General features: G+C 35.3%; 1 protein-coding gene across 1 annotated transcript in view; it reads right to left on the bottom strand.

Annotated features, from left to right (window-relative positions):
- ACTR3 (actin related protein 3) overlaps positions 1 to 26,051 on the bottom strand; it is a 69,243-nt gene that overhangs the window by 41,743 nt on the left and 1,449 nt on the right. Inside the window, exon 2 of the mRNA XM_045559449.1 lies at positions 2,968 to 3,023. Coding sequence (XP_045415405.1) covers positions 2,968 to 3,023 — 56 coding nt within the window. The remainder of the gene's footprint in view (positions 1 to 2,967; positions 3,024 to 26,051) is intronic.

Here is a 26,051-nt window from a genome sequence, read left to right as displayed (position 1 = left end):
GTAGGCAAATGAATTTTAACATGCTGTAAATTCATAATAACAACAACAAAAAAAACCCCAAAAACTGCATATTTTGGCAGAGGGATGAAATAAACAATGAATTCAACAATGATGAGATCCTAAAGTTCAAAAGGTCAAGATTACACTGGCCTCCAACAAAGACTTAAAACAGCCATTTAAGAATATAACCAAAACCGGGCCGGGCGTGGTGGCTCACGCCTGTAATCCTAGCACTCTGGGAGGCCGAGGCGGGTGGATCGCTCGAGGTCAGGAGTTCAAGACCAGCCTGAGCAAGAGCCAGACCCAGTCTCTACTAAAAATAGAAAGAAATTATCTGGCCAACTAAAATAAATATAGAAAAAAAAAATTAGCCGGGCATGGTGGCGCATGCCTGTAGTCCCAGCTACTAGGGAGACTTTTGCAGGAGGATCGCTTAAGCCCAGGAGTTTGAGGTTGCTGTGAGCTAGGCTGACACCATGGCACTCACTCTAGCCTGGGCAACAGAGCGAGACTCTGTCTCAAAAAAAAAAAAAAAAGAATATAACCAAAACCAAATTTTGCAAAGTTGGCAGAAACACTTCAGTAATCTCCTGAAATAAACACTTGATCACAATGTAATGCCTTACAAAAGATTATAAATTAAGAGATTACAAAATAAGCACTGCCGTGGGCTAAATTGTGCCCCCCCAAAAAAAAAAAATATGTTGAAGTCCTAATCCCCACTACCTTAGAATATGCCCTTTTTGAAACAGGGTTTCTGAGTTAAAATAAGGTTATCAGGGTGGCCCCTAATCCAATATGACTAGTATCCTTATAAAAAGGGGAAATTTGGACACAGAAAAACACACACAGAATGATGATGATGTGAAGACACAATGCAAGAAGACAGCTGTGTGACTGGAGTGATATTATCTACCAGCCTAGAAACACCAAGGATCCTGAGGAAACATCAGAAGCTAGAAGAGGCGAGGAAGGTTTGAGCTGTCAGCCAGGGTGTGGCTCTGCTAACACGTTGATTTTGTACTTCTAGACTCCAGAATTCTAAGTTTGTTGTTGTTTTTTGTTTTGTTTTGCTTTTTGAGACAGGGTCTCTCTCTGTCAGCTGGGCTAGAGTATAGTGGCATCATCATAGCTCATTACAACCTCAAAGTCCTGGGCTCAAGCAATCCTCCTGCCTCAGCTTCCCAAGTAGCTAGAACTACAGGTATGCGCCATTACACCCGGCTAATTTTTCTATTTTTTGTAGAGATGGGGTCTTGCTCTTGCTCAGGCTAGTCTCAAACTTCTGGCCTCAAGCAACCCTCCTGGTCTTGGCCTCCCCAAGTGCTAGGATTACAGGAGTGAGTTTATGGTACTTTGTTACAGCAGCCTGAGGAAACTCATACACAATGGTCTAATACTAAATTCAAACACACCTAAAGTCAACTACTGGCCCACAGAAGTACTTCCACATTAATTAGCAAAAAGAGTCAATATTCGTGACTAGATTCTTAAAATAGACAGAAAAGGACTAATATTTTGATATATAAATGTGGGGAAAAACGTAAAGAAAAGCAAACCTGTCCTTCAGTATAGGAAAAAAATATGTGTGAATAAAATAGTTTTTAAAAGGCAATAGTACCACCAAAGCAAGACCACTATACTCACATGTATGAACTATTTCATCAGTGTCACCTAAAATCCATTCTAGGTATCTAAAAAGTATTAAATTTAGGTAGTAGCCTAAATTCTTACATAATCAATTCCTAGAAAGTATGCCAAAAAATTAGACGTGCAAAAGGCAAATAGGTTTGTTTCTACAAAGTGAAAAAGTGGATGAAAGCCCTAAATACAATTCCCCTTTCAGGTATAATTTTGACAATGTATTTCTCTTATTTCACACATTTAATATTGTTCCTGCTATGCAAATGACAAAACAGTTGAGCTGACTTGTGTCCAAGGAATGTTTAATTGAGACCAAAGATCTGCAGTTTTCAGCAAGCCTAACAATTCCTACCTTACTCTCAATTTCACTGATTGTGAAGCCTAAGCTGCTCTCAATATTCTCTGCATGTTCGTTTCACCATCTCCTTATTTTCATAAATAACAATCTAATACACAAAAAAATTCTGTCACATAAATACCACTATGAAAAACTAATGATACTCCCAAAATTAAACCAAGAGTTAGGACCACCACGCAGAGGCGCAAAAGGTTAGTCATCTGATGTGCAAAAGTCTTAATTTGGCAGTAAGACAAGTAGATCAAAGATGTTACTATATTATGTACAAAAATAATGAATTGTTTGAAAGTCAAAAATACAAAAGTAGGTCCATCAAGGAGCAAACACATAACCTATGCTAACAAACTAGAGTTCTAACAAACAAAATGTCAAAGTATTTCTTTAAAATACTGAAAGATAGCTGACAGTCAGCTAAAGCAAAGTTAACAAAAATAGAACAAAAACACTCTTCTAAAGACATAATGTATGGGGACAGCATGGTTATGGGATATTAGAAAACAGGTGAGGTCAAAATTTCTAAAGATGACATGCCGTTCTTATTTTGAAACATGGGCATTCAATCAGAGATGTCAACAAGGTACAGGCTCTGCAAACAATAGTCATACCTACAAACCAAAGAACAGTCTTTGTAGGTGTATGATGGTGAATGCGTTACTTAATAATTAGTTACACCCACAGAGTTAAAAGCAATATCCTCAAAGCAGAAAACTGTTTAATTATCAGATAATTTGGTTCCCCTTTAAAAAAGATATTTACTAGATTTGGTAAGCACGGAGCTAAACCGAGAATTGAAATGAATGGTCACAGGTGCAGAAATGAGGCCACATTTAGACCTTGGTAAATCAGGTTTTTAAAATCGTATTTTAAATATTATAGAATGTTAAAACATTATTATTTCTTTCACTTTAATTACTAGGAAAGAGATCTTTAAATCCACTCATTTGTGGCTTAGAAGAAATACTTACAGGAAGGGATGATAAACTGTGGTTCCGTATTTCCAGCATATCCTAGTTTTGTATACCTGAAAAATAAAAAGAATTTTATAAAGATTTCACTAATATTTTAGTAATTGTAAATTTCATCCTTAGATTTCCATTTGTTAAAAAGCAAGCAAGATTCAATTGTAGGTAAATAATATACCAAATTCCATAGTTTCAGTTCATTTAACATCTATACTTTCAAAATTATATCAAAATTATAAATGCTCATAGCTTTTGAACAGAAATTTCACTTCAAGAAATTGATCTCACAGGGATATTTATACATGTGTGAAATAACATACAAACAAGGTCATTTGCTATAATCTTGCTCATAAAACAAAGAGATTGGAAATAACCTAAATTTCCATCAAACTGGAGAAACTAAGTATGCTAAATTTGTTTTTTTGCTGTTGTTGTTAATAACATATAGGTTTATTCTCAATCTAGACTTTTTTTTTTAAAGAGACAGGGTCTCACTCTGTTGTCCAGGCTATAGTACAGTGGTGCAGTCATAACTCATTGCAGCTTCAACCTCCTGGGCTCAAGTGATATGCCTGCCTCAGCTTCCCAAGTAGCTTAGACTACAGGCACACACTACCAAGCCTAGCTACGCTTTATTTATGCTATGGAATATTATGTACCTATAAAAAGAGATTGAAGAAGCTCTTTATGTACTGATATAAAACAATTTTCAAAATGTAATATGAACTGAACAAAGCAAGGTATAAATCAGGGAATCAAGTGTGGTATTAATACATTTATATAAAAGTAATAATGAGGGGTAAGAACATATAAAATATATTTGATTGTATAGGCACAAAACATCTCTGAACAAATATACAACAAATCAGTAATTTTAGTTGTCTCCAGAAAAGGGAATTTAATAAGTGATGGACAGGGATGAGTGGAAGATTTTTTAATTGCATATCGTTTCACACCATTCAAATGAATTACTATTTAAAAGTAAATATAATTTTTTAATGTTTTGCCACAGTGAATTTTTATTATTCTTATAATAAAATAACAATATAAATAATGATTAGAAACTATCTGGTTGTTAAGCATGAAATGTCCAATTTCCTTAAGTACTAAGTTTGACATTTGATATCACTGACATTTTACTTTGACACTTTTTGTTTTGCGGGGTTTTTTTTATTGTGAAGATACATCCTCAATCTTTCAAATGCATGTTTTGGCTTGTGATTATCTTTCAAATTCATTTTTAGAGCAATTTTTGTGAAACCATAGATATGTCAAAAATTTGTGTCATTTTCAAGTATGAGTTCCACTGTGGGACCAATGCAGCTCAGACAGTTCCAAATATCAATGAAATGTTTGGGAAGGATGTGGCTAATGAACACGCAGTACATCAATGGTTTGAGAGTTCCGTTCTGGTGATTTTAATTTTGAAAATGAGCCATGTGGGAGACCTGAAAAAAAGGATAATGATGACCTGAAAGCTGTAGTGGAAGCAAATCCATCTCAACCTATGTGTAAATTAACAGCAAGGTTTGACGTTACTATTCCAACAATGTTAGACCATCTGAAACAAATGGACAAGGTAAAAAAGCTGGATAGATGGGTACCACATGAATTAAACAAGTGTCAGAAGAAAATCATCTCGAAGCTTGCCTTTCTTTGCTGTCACAACATAAAGGCAAATCATTTCTACACCACATTGTGATGTGTGATGAAAAATGGATTCTTTTTGACAATCGCAAGCATTCGGCACAATGGCTGGATAAAGCCGAAGTGCCTAAATATAGTCCAAAACCGAATACTCATCAAAAAAAGCTAATGGTGTCTGTTTGGTGGTCCAGTACTGGTACTACCCACTATAGATTCATGAAACCTGGTCAATCGATTACAAGGGATGTCTACTGCAACCAATTAGATGAAACGATGAAGATGCTTGAGATTAAGAAGCCAAGATTTGTCAACAGAGACAGGCCAATCCTCTTGCAAGGCCACAAAAAACACCACCACTCAAACTACAAAAGCTGGATGTGGAAACTGTCATCCCCCTTATTCACCAGACTTTGCACCAACTGACTACCACTTCTTCCAGGCTTTGGACCACTTCCTGCAAGGAAAAATATTAAATTCTCATCAAGCTGTGGAAAACACCTTTCACAATTGCATCGCCACTTGCTTTTTAGGCTTCTTCACTGCTGGCACAAACAAGCTACCACTAAGGTGGTAAAACTATGTGGATAGTTTAGGCACATATTTTGATTAATTGTACTGCTTCTTGTTTAAGACATACTAAACTTTTGATTCAAAATAGGACATTTCATATTTAATGACCTAATATTAAAAGCTGAGCTTTACTGTTAAAACAGCATGTGAGACCTACTTAGGAAATAGCTGGACACTTGTTGGCTATGTGGAAAAAGCTATTAACTATGAGCAGGCTTTAAAGAGAAAGTAACAATATTTTATATTATTCCATATTCAAACCTACTATTAAATAGTAGGCAGGCAAATTGCTGTTGACATTCTTGGACTCTAATAACATCTGCAGAATTTTTTTCTAATATAAAATGAAGAAAAAACAAAACCCTTCTGGGAGATGTTTTAGCCCCAAAACTAAGTTCAAGAATTGAGTGTACCAAATAGACTAAATCACTAAAAATAAGAGGAAACCATAAGCTGTTCAAAATGTGATACTGCTCTATTAACTAAACCCCTTCAAAGGTTTGCCACTGTTCACATTAAAAAAATAAAATAAAACTGCTTTGCAAGGCATACAAAAAAGTGCCTTTAATACTTGGTCCCTGACAACCTCTCCCAGCCTCCCTGACACCACATTAGACTCCCTGGCCATTAAAACTGTTGGCAGTTACTGAACAGTTCAACTCATTTCATGCCACTGAGACACTATTAACACTGTTCCTACTACATTAGATGCTCTCCTTCAGACCCCAAAGGCAACCATACTGCTCTTATTTATCCTGCAAAATTCAGGTTAAGTATCAACTGCCTCTGTATGAAAACTTTCAGAACCTCCCAAAATAGTTAACTACCTCTGTCCTTGTAAGTACAAATATTATTTAATAGTAATTTCTGAGTTTTGATTCCGTCATCTATAAAATTAGAAAATGTTAACTCAAGATTGCTGAGTATTAAATAAGATAACAAGGTAAAGCACTTAACACAGTACCTGGCACAAAGTATACACTTAATAAATGTCAACTCACATTCTCTCTAAATTTTCTATTCCTTCCATAATCACATAAAAGCCATGCAAATATCTGAACTTTTAAATAATTACGGTTATAATACAAATTATCCCTTTACCCATAAACCAAAATCAGTCTGTAGAAGACTCTCAGACTGTAGCTTGTATCTATTTTTATCACCCTTCTACCACCAAGTATTTTTTATTCTTCCAATCCAGTCTCTTATTAATGTAAAACCTTCAAATGTGGGGAAAAAAAAAACTCCTATAATAGATGGAGGTCAGCATGATTGAATAGCTCACACTCCACTGGTTTGCAGACAAAAAAATTAGAACTAATTGCTCAAATGCACAAAATCACCATCAACTGATGCGAATAATCTGTTCTCATTGAACTCATTGAAACTAACAGTAACTCAAGCTGAAATAAGAGTGTAGAATTAAAACAGTACCTGAAAAAGTACAGGCTATAGTGGCACTGACAGGAACTAGGGCCAACATCCCCCAGTGGTCTAATGGAACTAAATAGTATACTTTCATCCCCCAATGGACTAATGGAACTGAATAGTGTACTATACCTAAATAAAGACTTGCTCAATACAAGACAGTCTAAAACTGTCTAAACCAAAACACTCTACCTGAAAGTCTACTACTGTCTGACCAATATTTAGTGAAAGAATACCTAATTATTCCTCAGTCTGACCCTTCATATTAATCCCTCCACTTTTATTCTCATATGTCACCACAGCAGTTCAAATTCCTATACCTTAAAACAACATGCAACAGAATTTCCAACTCTGCAACTCCTACAAAGGAGAACAGTATAATATCACTAAAAATCAATGTTGTAAGGGGGAAAAAAAGCAGAAGCTTATTCTTCTGCTCTCACACAACAATCAACACATAAGATTTCCTGATCAAATGTGTAAGGGGTTTTTCCCACCAACAAGCAAGCCATCAACTCTGCAATGGGTGTCCTCTAATTCAATTCCAACACTATCTACCTAGAGACAGCATCAGATCTCACAGGTTGAGGGCTCAGTCCCCAAGACTGCCCCTCTCCTTCAGACACCAGTCGCAAGTCCAGGCCCCCATAATATCTGAGTAACTGGCTTCAAAAGTTCGGGTTCCCACAACCTCCTCTTTGGGTCCGATTAATTTGCTAAAGCAACCCACAGAACACAGGGAAATGGTTAGGTTTACTGGTTTATTATAAAGGACATTACAAAGGATATAGAACAGATGCTTAGGGTGAGGTATTACCCTCCATGTGTTCACCTCTCTAGAAGCTCCCTCTGAACCCTGCCTGTCCTTTTGGGTTTTTAAGGAGGCTTCATGGCCTCGGCATGATGGATTAAACAAACCATTGGCCATTGGTGATCAACTTAACCTTCAGCTTCTCTCCCCTCCCTGGAGGTTAGGGAATGGGGATGAAAGCCTCATCCCCTCTAATCATGCCTTGGTCTTTCGGGTGACCAGCCCCATCCTGAAGCTACCTTGGTGCTGCCAGCCATCAGTCAACTCATTAGCATACAAAAAGATATCACTTTGGAGTTTCTAAGGATTTTAGGAATTGTCAGTCAGGAAAAAGGGTGGAAGACCAAATATATATTTTATAATATCACAATGCCTAACTCAAAAATCTTCAAATGATGCTCTACTGTCTACAGTAAGTACAAACTTGCTCCTGTTTGTATAAAATTATTCATTGTAAAATAATTCCTAAATTGCTCTCCAGATAAAAAATTATGTAATTCTCTGATTCCTTCAGGTGAATATTAAGGTTCTCCATAATCAGCTCCAATTTAACTTTACAAGCGTCTGCTACCACTTGCTTACATGAACCCAGATCCAAGCACACTGCACTTACTACTCACTTTTCCCCAATATGCCTTGGCTGGTCCTCCATGCAGTCTTTCCTAATCATTTTAACTATTAGTCATCCTTTCTTTCAATAAACTCTACATTTCAACCACTTGCTAAACATGTATACAAGCCTAATTGTTACTTTTATGTGTGAAATACCATCTTCTAAATAAGATAGAAAGATATTTGAAGTAGGGAACACACTGCAGTAGCAACTCTCTTTAGGAAACCTCCATTTAACCAGTTTACCAGACTGATCAAGACTCAGGACTCCATTTCTCGCCAAAATCAAATTCCCTAGGTTGAGCCAATTCATCAATGAATTATTCTCAAAATAACACCAAAAGAAGGATCTAATGAACTTAATACAAAACAGTGAATAGATAATCAAAACAAACAGGCTCTTCCCCAAAACAAAAATAATTGCATATAGCATCCAACTGTATGGATATACCATAACTTATTTAATCATTTCTAAATTTAAATTTTGCTATAGCAAAATAATTTTCTAAATTTGGGAGAACAAAAACCAAATATATTAATTACTGTTCTACTGCCTTAGGTTTATAATTTAAATGAATATCTCAAAAGAATAAAATCATGTAAAGTCTGTATATATTGGTTATACAGCCCATTAAATTACAATATTTGATAATGATCATAGAGAACAATTCTTAAGAGACGTGAAGGAAAATGTCCTAATTTACTTAACTTTACAAGTTGCTTAGACTAAAAACTAATTTGGCTCCTGGCTCAAAGAAAATGTCTGTGGGACAGGACACAATCTAAAAAATAAAGTCATATCCTAAAATCTAAAAAGTGTTTTGATGGCTCAACTACAAAAAGTCAACATCTTCTCCAACAGAGAGCGAAGTGCTAAATGACAAAAAATAAGAAAATCGCTCTTTAAAACCACTGGCTTTATACCATCAGCACACTTTAACATTTGAAAGAGTTTTTGTTAGGTAGATAAGAGGAATTTCCAGGTCTCCTACGGATCAAAGTGGGTATTGCTGCGATTCACCCCCCTACAATGGGCTTTCAGAGAGGCTCATGGGAGATCTGCATGTGCAATAAGACTCAGGTCATGCAACTCCCAACTGTCCAAAGTGGTTCCAGGGTGATGTTTGAGCCACCAGGAGGTCTCAATTTGGGCACTATAAAACAAGAGGCAGAACATAACCAGCCCATTTTTTTGTGCCCTTCCTTTTGCTCTCCCTTTGCTGCAACAATGGGCGTGGTAATCATCTGTGGCATATTTATCATGCTCTGTAAACCTATATCTTGCTCTTGCCTTATAATCCCATCTTTCTCTCCTCAATAAACCTCATTTTCATGCTTGCCTTACTTTGGCATGTCTGGTCATTCTTCAGCCACGAACGCATCAAGAACCGACATTTCAGACTAAAACCTGAAATTCTGAAAACACTCAAAAAAAAAAATCACAAGAGTCGAAGTTCAGAGAATGAGTATATAGGAAATATATTGCAAGAATTTAAAAAAAAATCAGGACTGTAGAAATCTGAAGACTAAAACAGCACATTTTAATACATATATAAAAATAAAATATTTTAATGCTCACATAAGAGAAGGGATGAGAAACATTTAAGGAGAGAAAAGAGTAGAGATAAGAGGAAAAGGGTTTAGGAAGATCTGAAGGAAATGCTGGGCTAAGTCCAAAATGATAACCTGGGATAGTACACTCTCAACCCTTTTCACTTCAATGCACACAAAATACAAGGGCTGTCCGGAAACTAAGTATCCAGCCATGTAACTGTTCTTGTTATATTAACAATGGCTGGACACCTTCCGAACAGCCTTCATATGCTAATATTAGAAAAGCACATCCAAGTAAACTGGAGGGGATTTGGGTATAACTATAGGAGGTTTGTTTAAAAAACTTCATTTAAATTTTCTTTACATTATATAAGAAAAAGAAAAGATAAATTATTAAGAAAGATATTAAATACTAAATTTGTTTAAGATTTATTTCCAAATAAGAACTGTTCAAATGTAAACTAGCTTCCATAACCTAACAATGCTATCAAAATTTACACTTGAAATAACTACATATTATCCTTGATTAAGACATTTTTAGGAACTCTCCAGATTCTTGATAATCACCATAAAGAAACTTTGTACAAGCAGGTGGCAGAAGAGTTTCTCCTGCTTTTTCTCTAAAAGAAACTTCTCACAATTAACATTTGACATGTCAACTCTTTAAACTGTAATTTAAGTATGTAATCACTATATTTAAAAACTCTTGTTTTTCACTGATATCCAAGGTTCAAATTTTTTGTAATAATGCAAACAGATTTCAAATCAAACTATTTTCATATTATTTCCTTAAGCATACATATACGTTGCTCTCTAAAGAATGATGTTCTTCAGAATACCGATCAAATATTACAGTGAATCATTTTTAACCTTACTTGTCCAAAATAAACTTTTGCTTTGAATTCATAAATCCTACCAGTATAATTTATTTTTTCACAGCCCTTGCAATTTTCTGTTAAATTCTTCTGGGTATTCAAAAATGTCATTTATAAAAGTAACCTGCAAGCAAAGACAATACCTACCAGACTACTACAGAACAAACATGCAAAGAGGTACTCATTCTCTCTTCTCAAGGCCAGTCCCCAAAATCTAAATTGCCTTTAGCAAAAACTTCCTTTGGACAGCTAGTTCACACTTTGATCTCATTTCCTCCTATTAAGCTTTAAAAATGGAACTAAATAGCTTGGAGGTCTCTTAAATTTGTCATCTAGATTTAGTGACAAATTCAGACTTGGGACAAACTTTCTTATTTGAAAGTTATTTACCCAATCCATCCACAGATTCACGCAATTTCCACTAAAATCCCAGTGTTTTTTGCAAAAATAGAAAATCCACCCTAAAAATCATATGGAATCTTGAAATAGAAGCCAAAATAATCTTGAAAAAGAAGAACAAAGTTGGAGATCTCATACTTCCTAATTTCAAAACTTACTAAAAAGCTACAGTAACCAAAATGGTGTGATTCTGGTATAGAGACAGACATCCAGACAAATGTAATAGAACAGAGAGCCCAGAAATAAACCTTCACATATATAATCAAATGACTTTTGGCAAGGGTGCCGTAACTACTCAAACAGGGAAAGGACAGTCTTTTTAAAAAACGGTGTTGGGAAAAATGTATATCCACATACAAAAGAATGAAGCTGTACCTTTATCTTATACCACATACAAAAATTAACTCAAAATGGACCAAAAACCTACATATAAGAGATAAAACTATAAAACTCTTAGAAGAAAACACAGGATGAAAAGCTTCAAGATACTGAAGTTGGCTATGGTTTCCCAGATGTAACACCAAAAGCACAGGTAACAAAGGAAAGAGTTACACTTAACTTCCTCAAAATTAAAAGCTTTTGTGCATTGAAGGCCACTATCAATCAACACAGAGCAAAGGCAACCCAAGAAATGGCAGAAATTACTTGCACATCATTTATCTGATAAGGGATTAATATCCAGAAGAACTGTACTCAACAACAACAAAAGCCCAGTTAAAAAATGGGCAAAGGACTAAACTAGCTATTTATTTCTCCAGAGAAAGTATACAAATGGCCGATAAACACATGAAAAGATGTTCAACATCACTAATAATTAAGAAACAGAAATCAAAATCAGAATGAGATACCACGTCACACCCATTAGGATGGCTACTATCAAAAATACAGAAAATAACAAATGTTGGTGAGGCTGTAAAGAAATTGGAACCCTTTGTGTATAGCTGGTGGGAATGTAAAATGCTGGAGCCACTGTGGAAAACAGAATGGTGGTTCCTAAAAAAATTAAGCATAAAATTACCACATAATCCAGCAATTCCACTTCTGGATATGTACCCAAAAGAACTGAAAGGAAGAACTTGATCAGGTATTTGTACATGCATATTCATAGCAGTATTATTCACAATAGACAAAAGATGGAAGCAATCCAAGGGTCCATGGACAGGTGAATGGGTTAACAAAATGGAATATTATTCAACCCTAAAAAGGAAAGAAATTATGACATGTGCTACAACAAGGATGAACTTTGAAGACATTACACTAAGTAAAACAATCTAATTACAAAAGGACAATTAATGATTCCACTTACACAAGGTGTGGAGAAAAGTCAAATTCATAGAAACAGAAAGTAGAATGGTGGTTGCCAGAGACTGAGAGGTAGAGGAAATGGGGAGATGTTGATCAAAGGGTACAAACTTTCACCTATAAGACGAATAAGTACTAAACATCTAAGTTACAGCATAGTAACTATAATTAATAATGTACAGTACTGAACACTTGCATTTGTATCATTCTGTCTGAAATTTGCCTAAAGGGGTAGATCTTAAGTATTGTAACACACACAAAAAATGTTAACTATGTCAGGTAATCAATATGTTAATTAGCTTGGTTGTGAGAACCATGATACAGGGTATACTTATATCAAAACACCATGTTGTAGGCCGGGCGTGGTGGCTCATGCCTGTAATTCTAGCACTTGGGAGGCCAAGGCGGGCGGATCGTTTGAGCTCAGGAATTCGAGACCAGCCTGAGCAACAGCGAGACCCCGTCTCTACCAAAAAAATAGAAAGAAATTAGCTGGACAACTAAAAGTATATAGAAAAAATTAGCCAGGCATGATGGTGCATGCCTGTAGTCCTAGCTACTTGGGAGGCTGAGGCAGTAGGATTTCTTGAGCCCAGAAGTTTGAGGTTGCTGTGAGCTAGGCTGATGCCAATGGCACTCTAGCCAGGACAACAGAGTGAGACTCTGTCTCAAAAAAAAAAAAAAAAAAAAAAACAACACACCATGTTGTGTACCTTAAATATATACAATAAAAAAGAAAAGAAAAAATTCATTCTTTAGAACATATTAATAATTTTCATAACGTAATTCCCTGGCAAAAAACAGATGCAACACTTATACCCTACAAGCTTTTCATTGTCCTACAAAAACACTTGAAAATCAACAACAAAAACAAAACTAGATTGGGTCCAAAATATAAAACTGCAAAATCAAAATGAATATTTAACACAACATCTACAAAACTGAACACTGTGTCAACTAGTCAAATGCAGATCAACTTGAAAAAAAAAAATTGGCAAAATTAGTAGAATCCTAATGCCTCCCAACTTGCTATTCCTTAATTAATGATTTGTGTGTTGTGTGTTTATTTTTAATATTGCCTAAATTAATTTTTGTATTACCTTGAAATATCTCAAAAATACTTTCTAATTTTTGGTGTCAATGTAAAAACAGGGAAATTTACATATACGTGTAGAGCAAATATAAAACTACATATCAAGGACAATTCTAATATACAATGCTAGAACATATACAGTTTTTCTGGAACAGAAACACAAGAAAAAGTAAATTATAGTTATCTCCAGATAACAGGAGAAAGAGAAGGAAAAATTCTGTATTTTTTTTTTTTTTTTTTGAGTCAGAGTCTCACTCTGCTGCCCAGGCTAGAGTGCCATGGCGTCAGCCTAGCTCACAGCAACCTCAAACTCCTGGGCTCAAGCAATCCTCCTGCCATAGCCTCCCAAGTAGCTGGGACTACAGGCATGCACCATCGTGCCCGGCTAATTTTTCTATATATATTTTTAGCTGTCCATATAATTTCTTTCTATTTTTAGTAGAGGTGAGGTTTCGCTCTTGCTCAAGCTGGTCTCGAACTCCTGAGCTCAAACAATCTGCCCGCCTCGGCCTCCCAGAGAGCTAGGATTATAGGCATGAGCCACCGCGCCCAGCCAAGTTCTGCTTTTTAAATTTACATCATTCTGTTTTAAACTTTCTAACCATGCACCTGTATTACCTGTTTTTATTTCAAGGAATTTTCGAATATGTAACATGCCCATTATAAAAATTTTAATAGATAATACACAGGAAAAAAACTAAAGGATAAGTTTTCCTACCATGTCTATTCCTTAAGCCATCCAGTTGCCATCCCAAGAGTTAATCACTACCAAGTTTCTTAAGTATTCTAGAGATATTTCATGCATAGACATGCATATATATTACTTTAATTTAAAATATGTCATTGGGCTTATCTGGACAATTAAATTATGAATCCACTTATTTCTTTTCAGTTTCCTATACTGAGAAAAGAAAATATCATTTTCTAAATGATTTAATATAAGACACCATAAAATGAAAAAGGCAAAACTATCCTATCTAATTTTATGAAACACAAAAGGGCAATAAAACACTTTGAAAAACTAAACAAAAAATGTTTCTCTGTGGCCTAGCAAGCAAGTTAAATATATTGAAATTCTGACTATGACAATAATTTAAAAAAATCTACAGTGCTGATTTTGGCTGAGGGAGTAGTAAGGCACTTAGAAAAGGACTTACTTAGAGAAAGGAAGTAGAGGAAAGAATTCAAAAGCACTTTTGAAGCTATCAAAGTTATCAAAGCTATCAAAGACTAGAAGAATAGTAGTATAAATGTAATAGGTGAGGGGGAAGCTAGACTAGTAGAAATAGCAAAAGACAAATGAGTTTTAGACAAGAAATGGTTAAGTCTGCCATAACATAAATTTGCGGGGGGGGGGGGGGGGGGGGCCAGGGAGGAGAGGGTTTGGGGACAGTTATCAATCACACCCTTTAAGTGTTCACGTGAAAAGAAGAGTTACATGTCTGTCACCTTTTTTTTTTTAAGAGATATGGTCTTGTTGCCCAGGGTGGAGTGCAGTGGCTATTCACAGGCCCAATCATAACACACTGCAGCCTCAAAGTCCTGGCCTCAAGTGATCCTACTGCCTCAGCCTCCACCGTAGCTGGGATTACAGACACCCCCCACCGCACCTGGCACATCTCTCACTTTAAATCAAAAGCCAGAAATGATTAAGCTTAGTGAGGAAGGCATGTTAAAAGCCAGGACAGGCCAGCTAGGCCTCTTGTGCCAAACAGTTAGCCAAGCTGTGAATGGAAAGGAAAAGTTCTTGAAGGAAATTAAAAGTGCTACACCCAGGAACACACCAACAAGAAAAAAGCAAAACAGCCCTATTGCTGATATGGAAAAAGTTTGAGTAGTCTGGACGGAACATCAAACCAGCCACAATATTCCCTTAAGCCTAATTACCAAGACCCTAACTCTCTTCAATTCTACAAAGGCTGAAAGAGGTGAGGAAGCTGCAGGAAAAAAAAGTTGGAAGCTAGCAAACATTGGTTCATAAGGTTTAAGGAAAGAAGCCATCTCTATAACATCCAAAGTACAAGGTGAAACAGCAAGTACTGATGTAGAAAGTGAAGCAAGTTATCCAGAAGATCTAGCTAAGGTAACTGATGACGTTGGCTACAATCAACAAGAGATTTTCAATGTATATGAAACAGCCTTATACTGGAAAAAGATGCCATCTTAGACTTTCATAGCTAAAAAGGAGAAGTCAATGCCTGGCTTCAAAGGACAAGCTCTCTTATTAGGAGCTAATGCAACCTGTAATTTGAATGGAAGCCAATGTTCATGTACAATTCCAAAAATCCTAGGGTCATTAAGAATGATGCTAAATCTACTCTGCCTCTGGTCTATAAATGGAATGACAAAGCCTAGATGACAGAACATCTGTTTTCAACATCATTTACTGAATATTTTAAGCCCATTGTTGAGACAAAAGAAAAGATCCCTGTCAAAATATTATTGCTCACTGACAATGCACCTGGTCACCCAAGAGCTCTGAGAGAGATGTACAAGATTAATGTTTTCTTTCATGCCTGCTAACACAATATCCATTCTATAGATTAAGGAGTCATTTTGATTTCCTATGTCATATTATTTAAGAAATACTTAGAAATACTTTCTAAGTCATATTATTTAAGAAATTTTATAAAGCTGTAGCTGCCATAGACAGTGATTCCTCTGACAGATGTGAGCATATTGAAAACCTTCTGAAAAGGATTCTCCATTCTACATAACATTAAGAACATTTGTGATTTACGAGAAGAGGTCAAAATATCAACATTAACAGGAGTCTGGAAGAAGTTGATTCTAATTGGCATGGATGACTTTGAGAGGTTAAAGACTTCAGCGGAGGAAGTAACTGCAGATGTGGGGGAAACAGCAAGAGAACTAGAATTAGAAGTGGAGCCTGAAGGTAGAACCGAATTGCTGCAATCTTATGATAAAACTTCATGCTTTTCATCTATAAACAAAAGAAAGTGGTCTCTCAGGATGGAATCTACTCCTACAGAAGATGCTATGAACACTGTTGAAATAACAAAAAATTTAGAATATTACATAAACTTAGTTGATAAAGCAGCGGCAGGGTTTGAGAGGACTAACTACAATTTTCAAAGTGCTACTGTGAGATAAAATGCTGTCAAATAGCAGCACATGCTCCAGAGAAATCTTTCGTGAAAGGAAAAGTCCATCAATGTAACAAATTCATTGTTGTCTTATTTTAAGAAACTATCACAGCCACCCCACCCTTCAGCAACCACCACCCTGATCAGTCAGCAGCCATCAACACTGAGGCAAGAGCAAAAAGATTAAGACTTGCTGAAGACTCAGACAGATCACTGTTAGTATATTTTAGCAATAAAGCATTTTTTAATTAAGGTTATGTACATTGTTTTGTAAACATAATGCTACTGAATATACTGAATACTCAAAAATTAACTATGACACAGTGTAAACATAACTTTTATAGGCACTGGGAAACCAAAAAATTCATGTGGCTTACTTTATTGGGATGTTTGCTTTACTGCAGTGGTCTGGAACAGAACCGAACCGGCAGTATCTCCAAGGTGTGCCTGTAGTTGACAGAGCGTACTTTGTGTATGTACTTAATACAGTGGTTTGTATTTCTTTTTACTTTGAAAAATATCTCACATCAAAGAAGCTATTTAATATTAAAAGATACTAATAGGTTACTAATACTGAACCACTAAATGGGAACAGAATCTAAAAAAAAAAAAAAAATTTTTTTTCAAAAATAATCTGGAATAAAAAGCTATAATAAAAATCATGCCAGAAAAAAACTAACATGTTATTACTCTGAATACGGTATATGACCCTGTAGCCCACATAAGAGACAAATGGCACTCATATTTTAACTTTCAATATTTCAACAATTTGAAACCATACAACAAAATGAATACAAGACCCTAGAACTTTAGGATAGAATAAATCTTACTGATCTAGCGTAACTTATTTTCCAAAATTTCTTAGTACTGACAATCACTAAAGTTGAAAGAATTCTACCCTAATACAATGACCTGCTTCTACCTTTACCATATCATAAAAATAAAGTATGTCATGTGTAATTTTTACGTAAGATATAATTAGCAATCTTAAACGAAAATGGAGGTTTACAAATTAATCCCAATGCTTACTCACATAATATTTCAATTTTCAGTTTAGCCATGGCTTTCTTTCTACTATACCAAAGCTCAAAAAGGTAATCTGGTATTAGGAAATTTTAGAATAAGAATGTAGTGGCTAATTCACAGGGAAATTTGCCAAGTAGAATAAGACAGTATTACCTATAAAACTGTTTGAAACAATTGTTTAAAAAACTTCTCCAGTTCCCTCCAATGTTTTTCTCATTACATGCAAGTCAGTGTTTAAACTGACACAAAAAGACTGATAGACTGTTAAGTGGAAGAACCTGGACTCTTCTTTGTGTCAACAGAAACAACATTCTCCCAGGCCTTTCAAGCCTAAACCTTAAAATTTTAACTCCTTTTCACTAGTGAGGAGAAAAGAACATAGACCTTGGAATCACAATGACATGAGTGAAATGCTTGTTCCACCATCTACTAGCCTGTGATTCTGTGATCGTAGACTTTATTCCTAATGCATAAGAAATAAAACTAAATTCACAAGGTTGTCAAAAGGATTAAAGGAGATAACAGTGGATGGCATTTACTAAGTATTCTGTAAACATTTCCTTCCTCAGATGATTTTCCTCTATCCATAGGCCTTCTTTTATACCTGTATCCATTCCTTTAATTATTCCTTCAAAGATTCTTAACAATGTTTTCCCACCCCCTTTGTTACTACATCACTCTAACTATCACCCACTAAAGTCAAAGATTACAGCAATCAATACTTGCCCCATGGAAGAAGCCAGTCACAAAAGGCCACAAATTGTATGATTCCCTTTATATGAAATGGCCAAAATGGACAAATCCATAAAGACATAAACTAAATTAGCATTTGCCAAGGGTTGAGGGTAGAGCGGTTTCTTTCTGGGGTGATGAAAATGTTCTAAAATTGACTGGATTCTAATCAATGATGTCAACTAAAATAAAATAAAACTGAAGGGAGATGGTTGCACAGTCTTGTGAATATACTAAAAACCACTCAATAATACACATTACAAGGGTAAATTTTATGGTATGTGAGTTACATCTCAATAAAGCTATTTAAAATAGAATAAAATACTAGACCCAGACTAATACTGCATAAATTTAACTTTTATCACTCTTCTGCTTAATCATCTACACAACGTACTACTGCCCATCAAATCAATTCCAACCATTCTGCCCATTTAAAATCTTTCAAAAATAAGGCAAGATATAAATACATATACTACCTGCCATCCCATAGCTCCCAATAGAAAATCTCAATTCCAGGTAGTGTAATTTCATAACTGACCCCTCCCCCAAATATGATATAACTCCTCCCTGACTTCCCTTCATCAATAAAATATTTGCTAGGCATTATTAAACACTATGCACAAGACTATCACTTGGAGAGAAAACAAACTGAACAAAGAAGACACAATCATGGAGTTTTCAATTTAGCTCACTTACCTTACATTGCTGAAGTCTTCCTTCCCCTCTTTGATCTATCACATTCTATTTATGCTTTTCCAAGGATCTGATCAAGTTCAGCTCCTTCATAAACCATCCTCCAAACACTACAGCCCTATTAATCTCCCCCAAACAATTAAATACTAATAACCTATCCTTAATTATTTTACTATAATAGTTTAAGGTCCAGAACTATACTGTAAATCTCTAATATAAAATCATGCCCTAAAACAGCTGGGTACAATGAGTGGCATACGTCTGTAGTCCTAGCTATTTCAGAGGCTGAGGCAGGATAATCATTTGAGCCCAGGAGTTCAAGAATGGCCTAGGCAATATAGCGAGACCCCATCTCTATTAAAAAAAAAAAAAAAAAAATGCCTTAATTTTTTGTATATACCATAGTGTTTAGCATAAAACTGAGAATGAAATAAGTATTTGATTATTTCCTCAAGTTCTTCTATTTTTTGACTTTCATTTTTATTGTGTGTGGTCATTAATAAGCACACAATGCACAGTAAGTAATTAGAATAAGTAAAGGCATCAGTAGAGATTATTCATTTTCAAATTGCAGCTTCAGAAATATGTATGCATTCGTTTTGAAGTTCTTATTCATTTTCAAATTGCAGCTTCAGAAATATGTATGCATTCGTTTTGAAGTTCTGTGTAATTAGACATCATTTTCTTAATTGAGCTTTCCTGAGTTATTCAGCAATTGTCAGTTTTATCATGTTAGATACAATATATGTCCTCGCAATATTCAGATAACCAATAAATAATCTCATATCATTTAACTTTAATGTGTTACAGGTTAATAAAATCAATGAACTGGATACTAAGATCTCCCTGTATATCTCATATTTGTACTAAAATTCAAGTAGTTCTAGAGATTGATGTTTATTTTTTTAAGCAGGCATAAGATGAATAAACATTCTTAAAAACTGAGTTAACAATTCAACTATAGTCATTGAATAGCTCCGAACTAGGAGGCAATACAGCAACGGCTCTGGAATATGACTATGTCAGGGCTCAAATTCTAGATCTACTATTTAACTATACCTCATTTGCCTCATCATTAAAATGGGGGTTATATAATAGTATCTATTTTACAGAGTTTCTAAAAAGGTAATAACTAATTATCCCAACAACAAAACTTATAAAGGGTCTTGAAATGGCTGATTTGTATGCATCTCATTTAATAAGTCTTTAATAAATGAAATCCAAAGATTTAAATCTCTGAAACAATAGAAAAAGAATATTTCTTTTAAAAGAGCACTCATTTTATGAAGGTAATTGGTGCTGGCATCTACTGAGTGCAACTCCTTTTTAAAACTGCTTCTAAACTTGGTTTAAAATGTTATGTTGGGGAACATAAAATTAGTTTTCATTTGTGCCATAGAGTATGCCTCTGTATTACAAAACACCAAAGAATTCTGATGCACGTTTTATACCAGGCCTCAACCGAGACTACTTTCACTATAAATAACACACATTACGTTAGTCCAACTAAGAAGAAATTTCAATTACTGTAACTCATAAATGTGAACTCATAAGAAAACTTAAGAGAATTCAACAATACTACCAATTAATAATTAGGAACACCCCCCAAAAGACATTTCTCAACTCTGAACCTCTATTTCATTTGTAAATGAAAAGTAGATTAAATTATCTCTCAAAGTCCTTTTTCAGCTCTGTAATTCTGTATGAGTCATTAGGCACTTCCCTTAATTCACTAAAGCAAGTTTCACCAATACACATTAAATGCTATGTTTGTACCCTCAAAGTAACTGAATTTTAAAAATGCTTACAGTAGAAGAAAAACATTCTAAATTTAATTATAATAATCTCTAAAACTTCAAGTAAGCAAATACTATCATAGACCAATACCAAGAACATAGTTTCCATTTTTATAGTTTCAAACCAACCCTAAATTGTAAGGTCTTTCGCACCCAGTTCTCCTTCTAGGACTTTTATCCTCCTGATAGCAAACCCCTATTCACACTAAACACTGAAAATGGCATAAAGACACTCTTCTCAAGTGTATTGCATTTTCACAACAGGCAAGACAACTTAAAGCAAGAAGAAAATGTTTAAAGACGGAATGCTGAGCATCAGAACAGGTGAATATTCTTCTGCACTATGTATTAGGGGTGGGGAGAAGAGCAGAAGGGTAAAAGAATACATCTGGCTACACAATTCAAGCTATTCCTTTCCTGGTTTCAAGAAGTATGTAAGAATGACTTGAGTTTGAAACAACAGTCTGGAAAGGATTTTCAAGATCTTGAAACAAAATTATTAAAATCCTACAAAATGGTCCTTTAGAAAAACTAGATATTATTTGTCTTTTTGCTCTAGTATTAGTCAAGCTATGTACGTTTTATGATAAACGGCCATATAAAGTTATAAAACAACCAGCACACAAAGTAATATTAATTACTACCCTATTTTAAAGAACCACATTTAAAACATTAAGACAAAACTTCACCTTAACTCACACTGTCATCTAAAAATTCATGAATGTTTCAAGTGCTTGGTAAGCTATAGCACATATTTTTGTGGTGCCATTATTACTTAATTGCTTTGCTCTTGCTTCTTTATGTTAGGGCCCAACACAGATAGGTATTTAGTGCCCATCACAGATAAGCAGTATCATTAAAAAGGCTACAAATTCCAGCAGAATTATAGGAGAGCATTCAAATGTTTTCATTATGATGGAATTTTGTTTAGGGAAACATGTTGCTCAAAGCTACATTTTAACCATTCCACACTTCTGACCCTAGCCCAAGCATTTAGTGTTTCTACAAGCTGGAGGAGAGGGAGCATGCTGGACAAAGGAAATTTAGTCCTACCTTCACCTAGGGTTAGGGAACCAGCCTCCTCAAGGCCACATGTGGCCCTCCAGATCCCCAAGTGTACCCTTAGACAGAATCCAAACTTCACAGAACAAATCCCTTTACTAACTGTAAAGTTTGGATTCAGTCAAAAGGCTGTACTCAAGGATCCAGAAGGCCACATCATAGCTGATCAGTATAGCTGAAACCATAAGCCACATGTGCTCATTTTTCTTATTGTGATGCTCAAGAAGTTGGATCAGACTGGGTGCGGTGGCTCACGCCTGTAATCCTAGCACTCTGAGAGGCCGAGGCGGGAGGATCGTTTGAGCTCAGGAGTTCGAGACCAGCCTGAGCAACAGCGAGATTCTTCCCTACTAAAAATAAAAAGAAATTAGCTGGACAACTTAAAATATATATAGAAAAAATTAGCCAGGCATGGAGACACATGCCTGTAATCCCAGCTACTCGGGAGGCTGAGGCAGAAGGATTGCTTGAGCCCAGGAGTTTGAGGTTGCTGTGAGCTAGGCTGACACCATGGCACTCTAGCCTGGGCAACAGAGAGAGACTCTGTCTCAAAAAAAAAAAAAAAAAGAAGTTGGATCACATATCCATAATTTTTAAAAGATGGAACATTAATATTCAACCTTTCTGTTCTTTTCTCTTTCGATGTTCTCATTTATTATAGCATCAATTTATAAATTATAATGATGATTCCCAAGTCTCCACTTTCATTCCTAAAGTTCTTATATTTTTAATTTCCTCTAGGACATTTCTAATTACAGATCATCATTCCAAATGTAACAAATTCCAATTTTACTGAGTTTCTTAAAACCAACTCCCTTATTGTCCCAATCACTCAAGCTCACTATCTTGAAATATTCATTGATGCCTATTTACAATCCACCAAAATCAGCTGCCAAGTCCTAGCTACACCTCCTTCACAATCTCTCAAATCAGCAAAAATATTTTGACTGTGCAAAGAACTGTGGTAGGCAGGCCAAGGCCTGCAGGAGATAAGAAAATAAGCATAAGACACTGTGTTCCTTTCCTTAAGGACTTCAATTCAAAAAAGAGGGAGCTAACTGATTATTATAATAATTACAATGTATTGTGCTCTTACTATGTGCCAGGCACTGTGCTTTTCATGCATTATCTCAAGAGGGGGAAAAAAAAAACCCATAAGGTAAACACTATGATCTCCAAATTACAGACGAGAAAAATAAGACCTGCAGAGTTTGAAACGTATAAAGGCATACAGCTAGTGACAGACCATGAACTTAAAAACAGCTGACTACAAAGCCCTTGCTAACTATAAATAAACAACACAAAACAATATAACTGCCAGAAGAAAGGTACAAACAAAACAAAGAAGCAATTTTTTCCAAACTTACCTCTTCTGCTCCATCCCCACTGCCAATACCTGGTTTCAGAACTTCCGCAAAGCTGGTGCTGAGTGGGCTGCTTAAGAATCACCTAGAGAGCCCACTTAAATGAACAATCCTAGGCCCAACCCTTGAGATTCTAAGTCACTGGGTATGGGGTGTTTCTGATGTAGTTTTTTAAAACCATTCTCCTAATTTCTGTCCATTCATTTAACAAAAGATTTGAGTTCCTACTATGCACCCAAGCCCCATAACTTCATTCCAGATATCTCCCTATATCTGATCCTCCTGCATTCCATTCTGCAAATATTCTAAAGGCCCTGTTTTCAACATTTCACTCCTCTACTAGAGTATGTTTTTTACAAGTAAAATTTTTTACAAGTAAAATTTTTTACAATAAAACCTTCATTGTCATATAATGAACACCTGATACATAGGAGGTGCTCAATAAATGTGAGTTTCCTTTCACATTACAAAATCTAGATCCACATGTTATTACATAGTCCTCAATTCACAAAGGAGGGGAACAGTGCAAAACATCATGCTAAGAGGGCTAAACATAAAAGCAACTACTTTTCTCTTTCAGCTGTACATGCTTTTCCTTGTCCTTGGTAAAATGCTCTCCTGTGCATCTATCCAAATCCTTAAAAGGATACCTCAAATTCCTAAAACTTCTCGACCACAGTAATCTTTCTTTCCTTCTAATCTACTGTCTGGAAAGTAAATATCCTAACATTTGATTAAATGCAGTTTTCTACCTACCTCTAATTTGTTAATGATTTTAGCTCTTTTCTGATTAAGATTCTTGAGAGTAGATTATAGTATACATTTCATTATAATGCTAATTATACCAGAAGCCTCGATTTGACAACACCACTTTTTTTACCAGAGCAAGTGATCCATAAGTTACTTTGCTTTGTGCCTTCACTGCATCATAAATTAATTTCCCACCCCAAATCAAAAATATCTAAATGATTCAAATGTCAAAAGTTTATCCTCCTCATAAGGAGCCTTATGTAGTAGTAGAGTAGTGGCTCTGTACACTTATTTGCTATAATACCTTGGGGAAGCAGCTTAACCTCTCTAAGCTTAAATTTTCTTGTCTATAAAATGAAGATGATACTTATGAGTTGATGTGAAAAGTTAATGAGATAATATAAAGCATTTAGCACAGGGTCTGAGACATAATTCTTGATAAATGCTATTATTATCTCCTGAGAAACATAACCTAGAGAGTGAATTTTTTCTAGACATTAAATTTAAGCAAAGTAACAAGGAAGTAGTCTAGGAATTCACATAGCCAGGAAAAAAAAAAACTGAATCAAGTCAGAAAGATTACACAGAAAGGTTTCTCTAATCAACTGAATCAAATTCATAAGGCTAGGCTTTTTTTAAAGATTACTTTAAACCAGGAATAAAGAGAGTTAACTTTACTAACGAAAATAAAGCAACTTGTATACCCCTGAAAAGGGGGTCAAGAGGCCCCACAGTGTAACAAAAAGAACACAGGGCTTACATACAGAAGAACTTAGGTTCAAACAGCAGGATGAATCACCTGCTAACCAGATGGCATCAAAAAAGCAATTTCAATTCACTAATCCCACTAAAACAAAAATTTTCCACTTACACTAACTGGGTAATCGTAATGTAGAGACCTAGGAGGTGAATGCACTCTCTAAAGCAAAAAGGAATACACAAATTACAGGTGCACAGTCTGCATTTGGGAATCACAGTATGTAAAACTCCCTGTTAAGGCCATGCTTAGAGATGCTTACCTCGAGGGCCCAATCACTAAGATTTATCTTCTATGTGCTAATAAAACTGAAGGTGTAACTTTAGCATTTAACAGGCAACTGGAAAGACCAAAAAGACCAAAATAAATGAAACTCTAAAGGGGGAATTTCAGATTCTGACAAATGATAAAACATAGTGAGGTGGTTAGGGGACTCCTAGTTCCATTCACATCATAATGAATGTCCAGTTAACAACTTCTCCTTGTGTGGCCAGACCAATGTAATAACATGAAAATGTAATATTGTAATAACTGAAATACTAAACAAAAATATCCTAGATATAGATTGAACCCCTCTCCCTACTCCTACTTGCCACTCAGCCATGTTTTAAATGAGGTTGCCCTTTCAGAAAAGAGGTCACTTAAGGACAGTTAACCTCAATGAGCTATCAAAAATAACCAAAACTATTTCAAAAGGGGAAAAATGGAGACAGAAAAAGTAACATCCCACTTAAGATGTTTTGTTATTTATTAGGGCGACAATTATTTACACTATTTTTATTGACAACTCAATAATTTCTAAAGCATTAAGTATTAATTATGTAGCAGTATTTGTCACATTAACAACACACTTGAAGAGTCCTACTCACTCAGTCTACATCTAATTTTAAACTGACCCTAAATATAAAACTACACACCAATTAGACTAAGAGAAAAAGAAAGAAAAAAATGTACTGGTTCAGGGATATGAGACTGGATTAAGAAGAAACTAAACAAGCATCCATCAAAAAAATACACACGTTACAAGGCTAATCTAGGCTAGTGTTTTCCTAGGGAAAATATTAAGAAGTTGGCTGTTTCCCTCTACCTGACTGGGATTGTTAGAAACTGCCACACTGACTAAAGTAACGCCAATCAAGACTGAAGAAATTTTACATAGAGCAATTAAAGACTGAAGGACATACAATCCTTTAACAATCCTATTATAGATAATAAAAGAAAATAAAAGACTGGCAATCCACCCCTCACCACCCTCCCCCTCAAAAAAATTGAGAATGTTTTAAGGATGAAAGAGATGTAATCAGCACAGGCCAAAAAAAGAAAAGAAAAAATTCCAACATTTCAAAATAAGCAGTCAGTCTACATTAAAATACAGGCAGTCTACTCTCTATTTAAGTACAGAGTGTGGTGTAACTGTCTAAAATGTGTCTATTAATACAAAAGGAACAATCACTTTAAAGCCATCCTATATTTTAGTAAACTACACTACAGCTTTATCATAAACTACTT

Source organism: Lemur catta, chromosome 8 (genome assembly GCF_020740605.2).
Source record: "Lemur catta isolate mLemCat1 chromosome 8, mLemCat1.pri, whole genome shotgun sequence".
NCBI classification, from domain to species: Eukaryota; Metazoa; Chordata; class Mammalia; order Primates; family Lemuridae; genus Lemur; species Lemur catta.
This window is presented reverse-complemented; position numbering and strand designations above follow the sequence as displayed.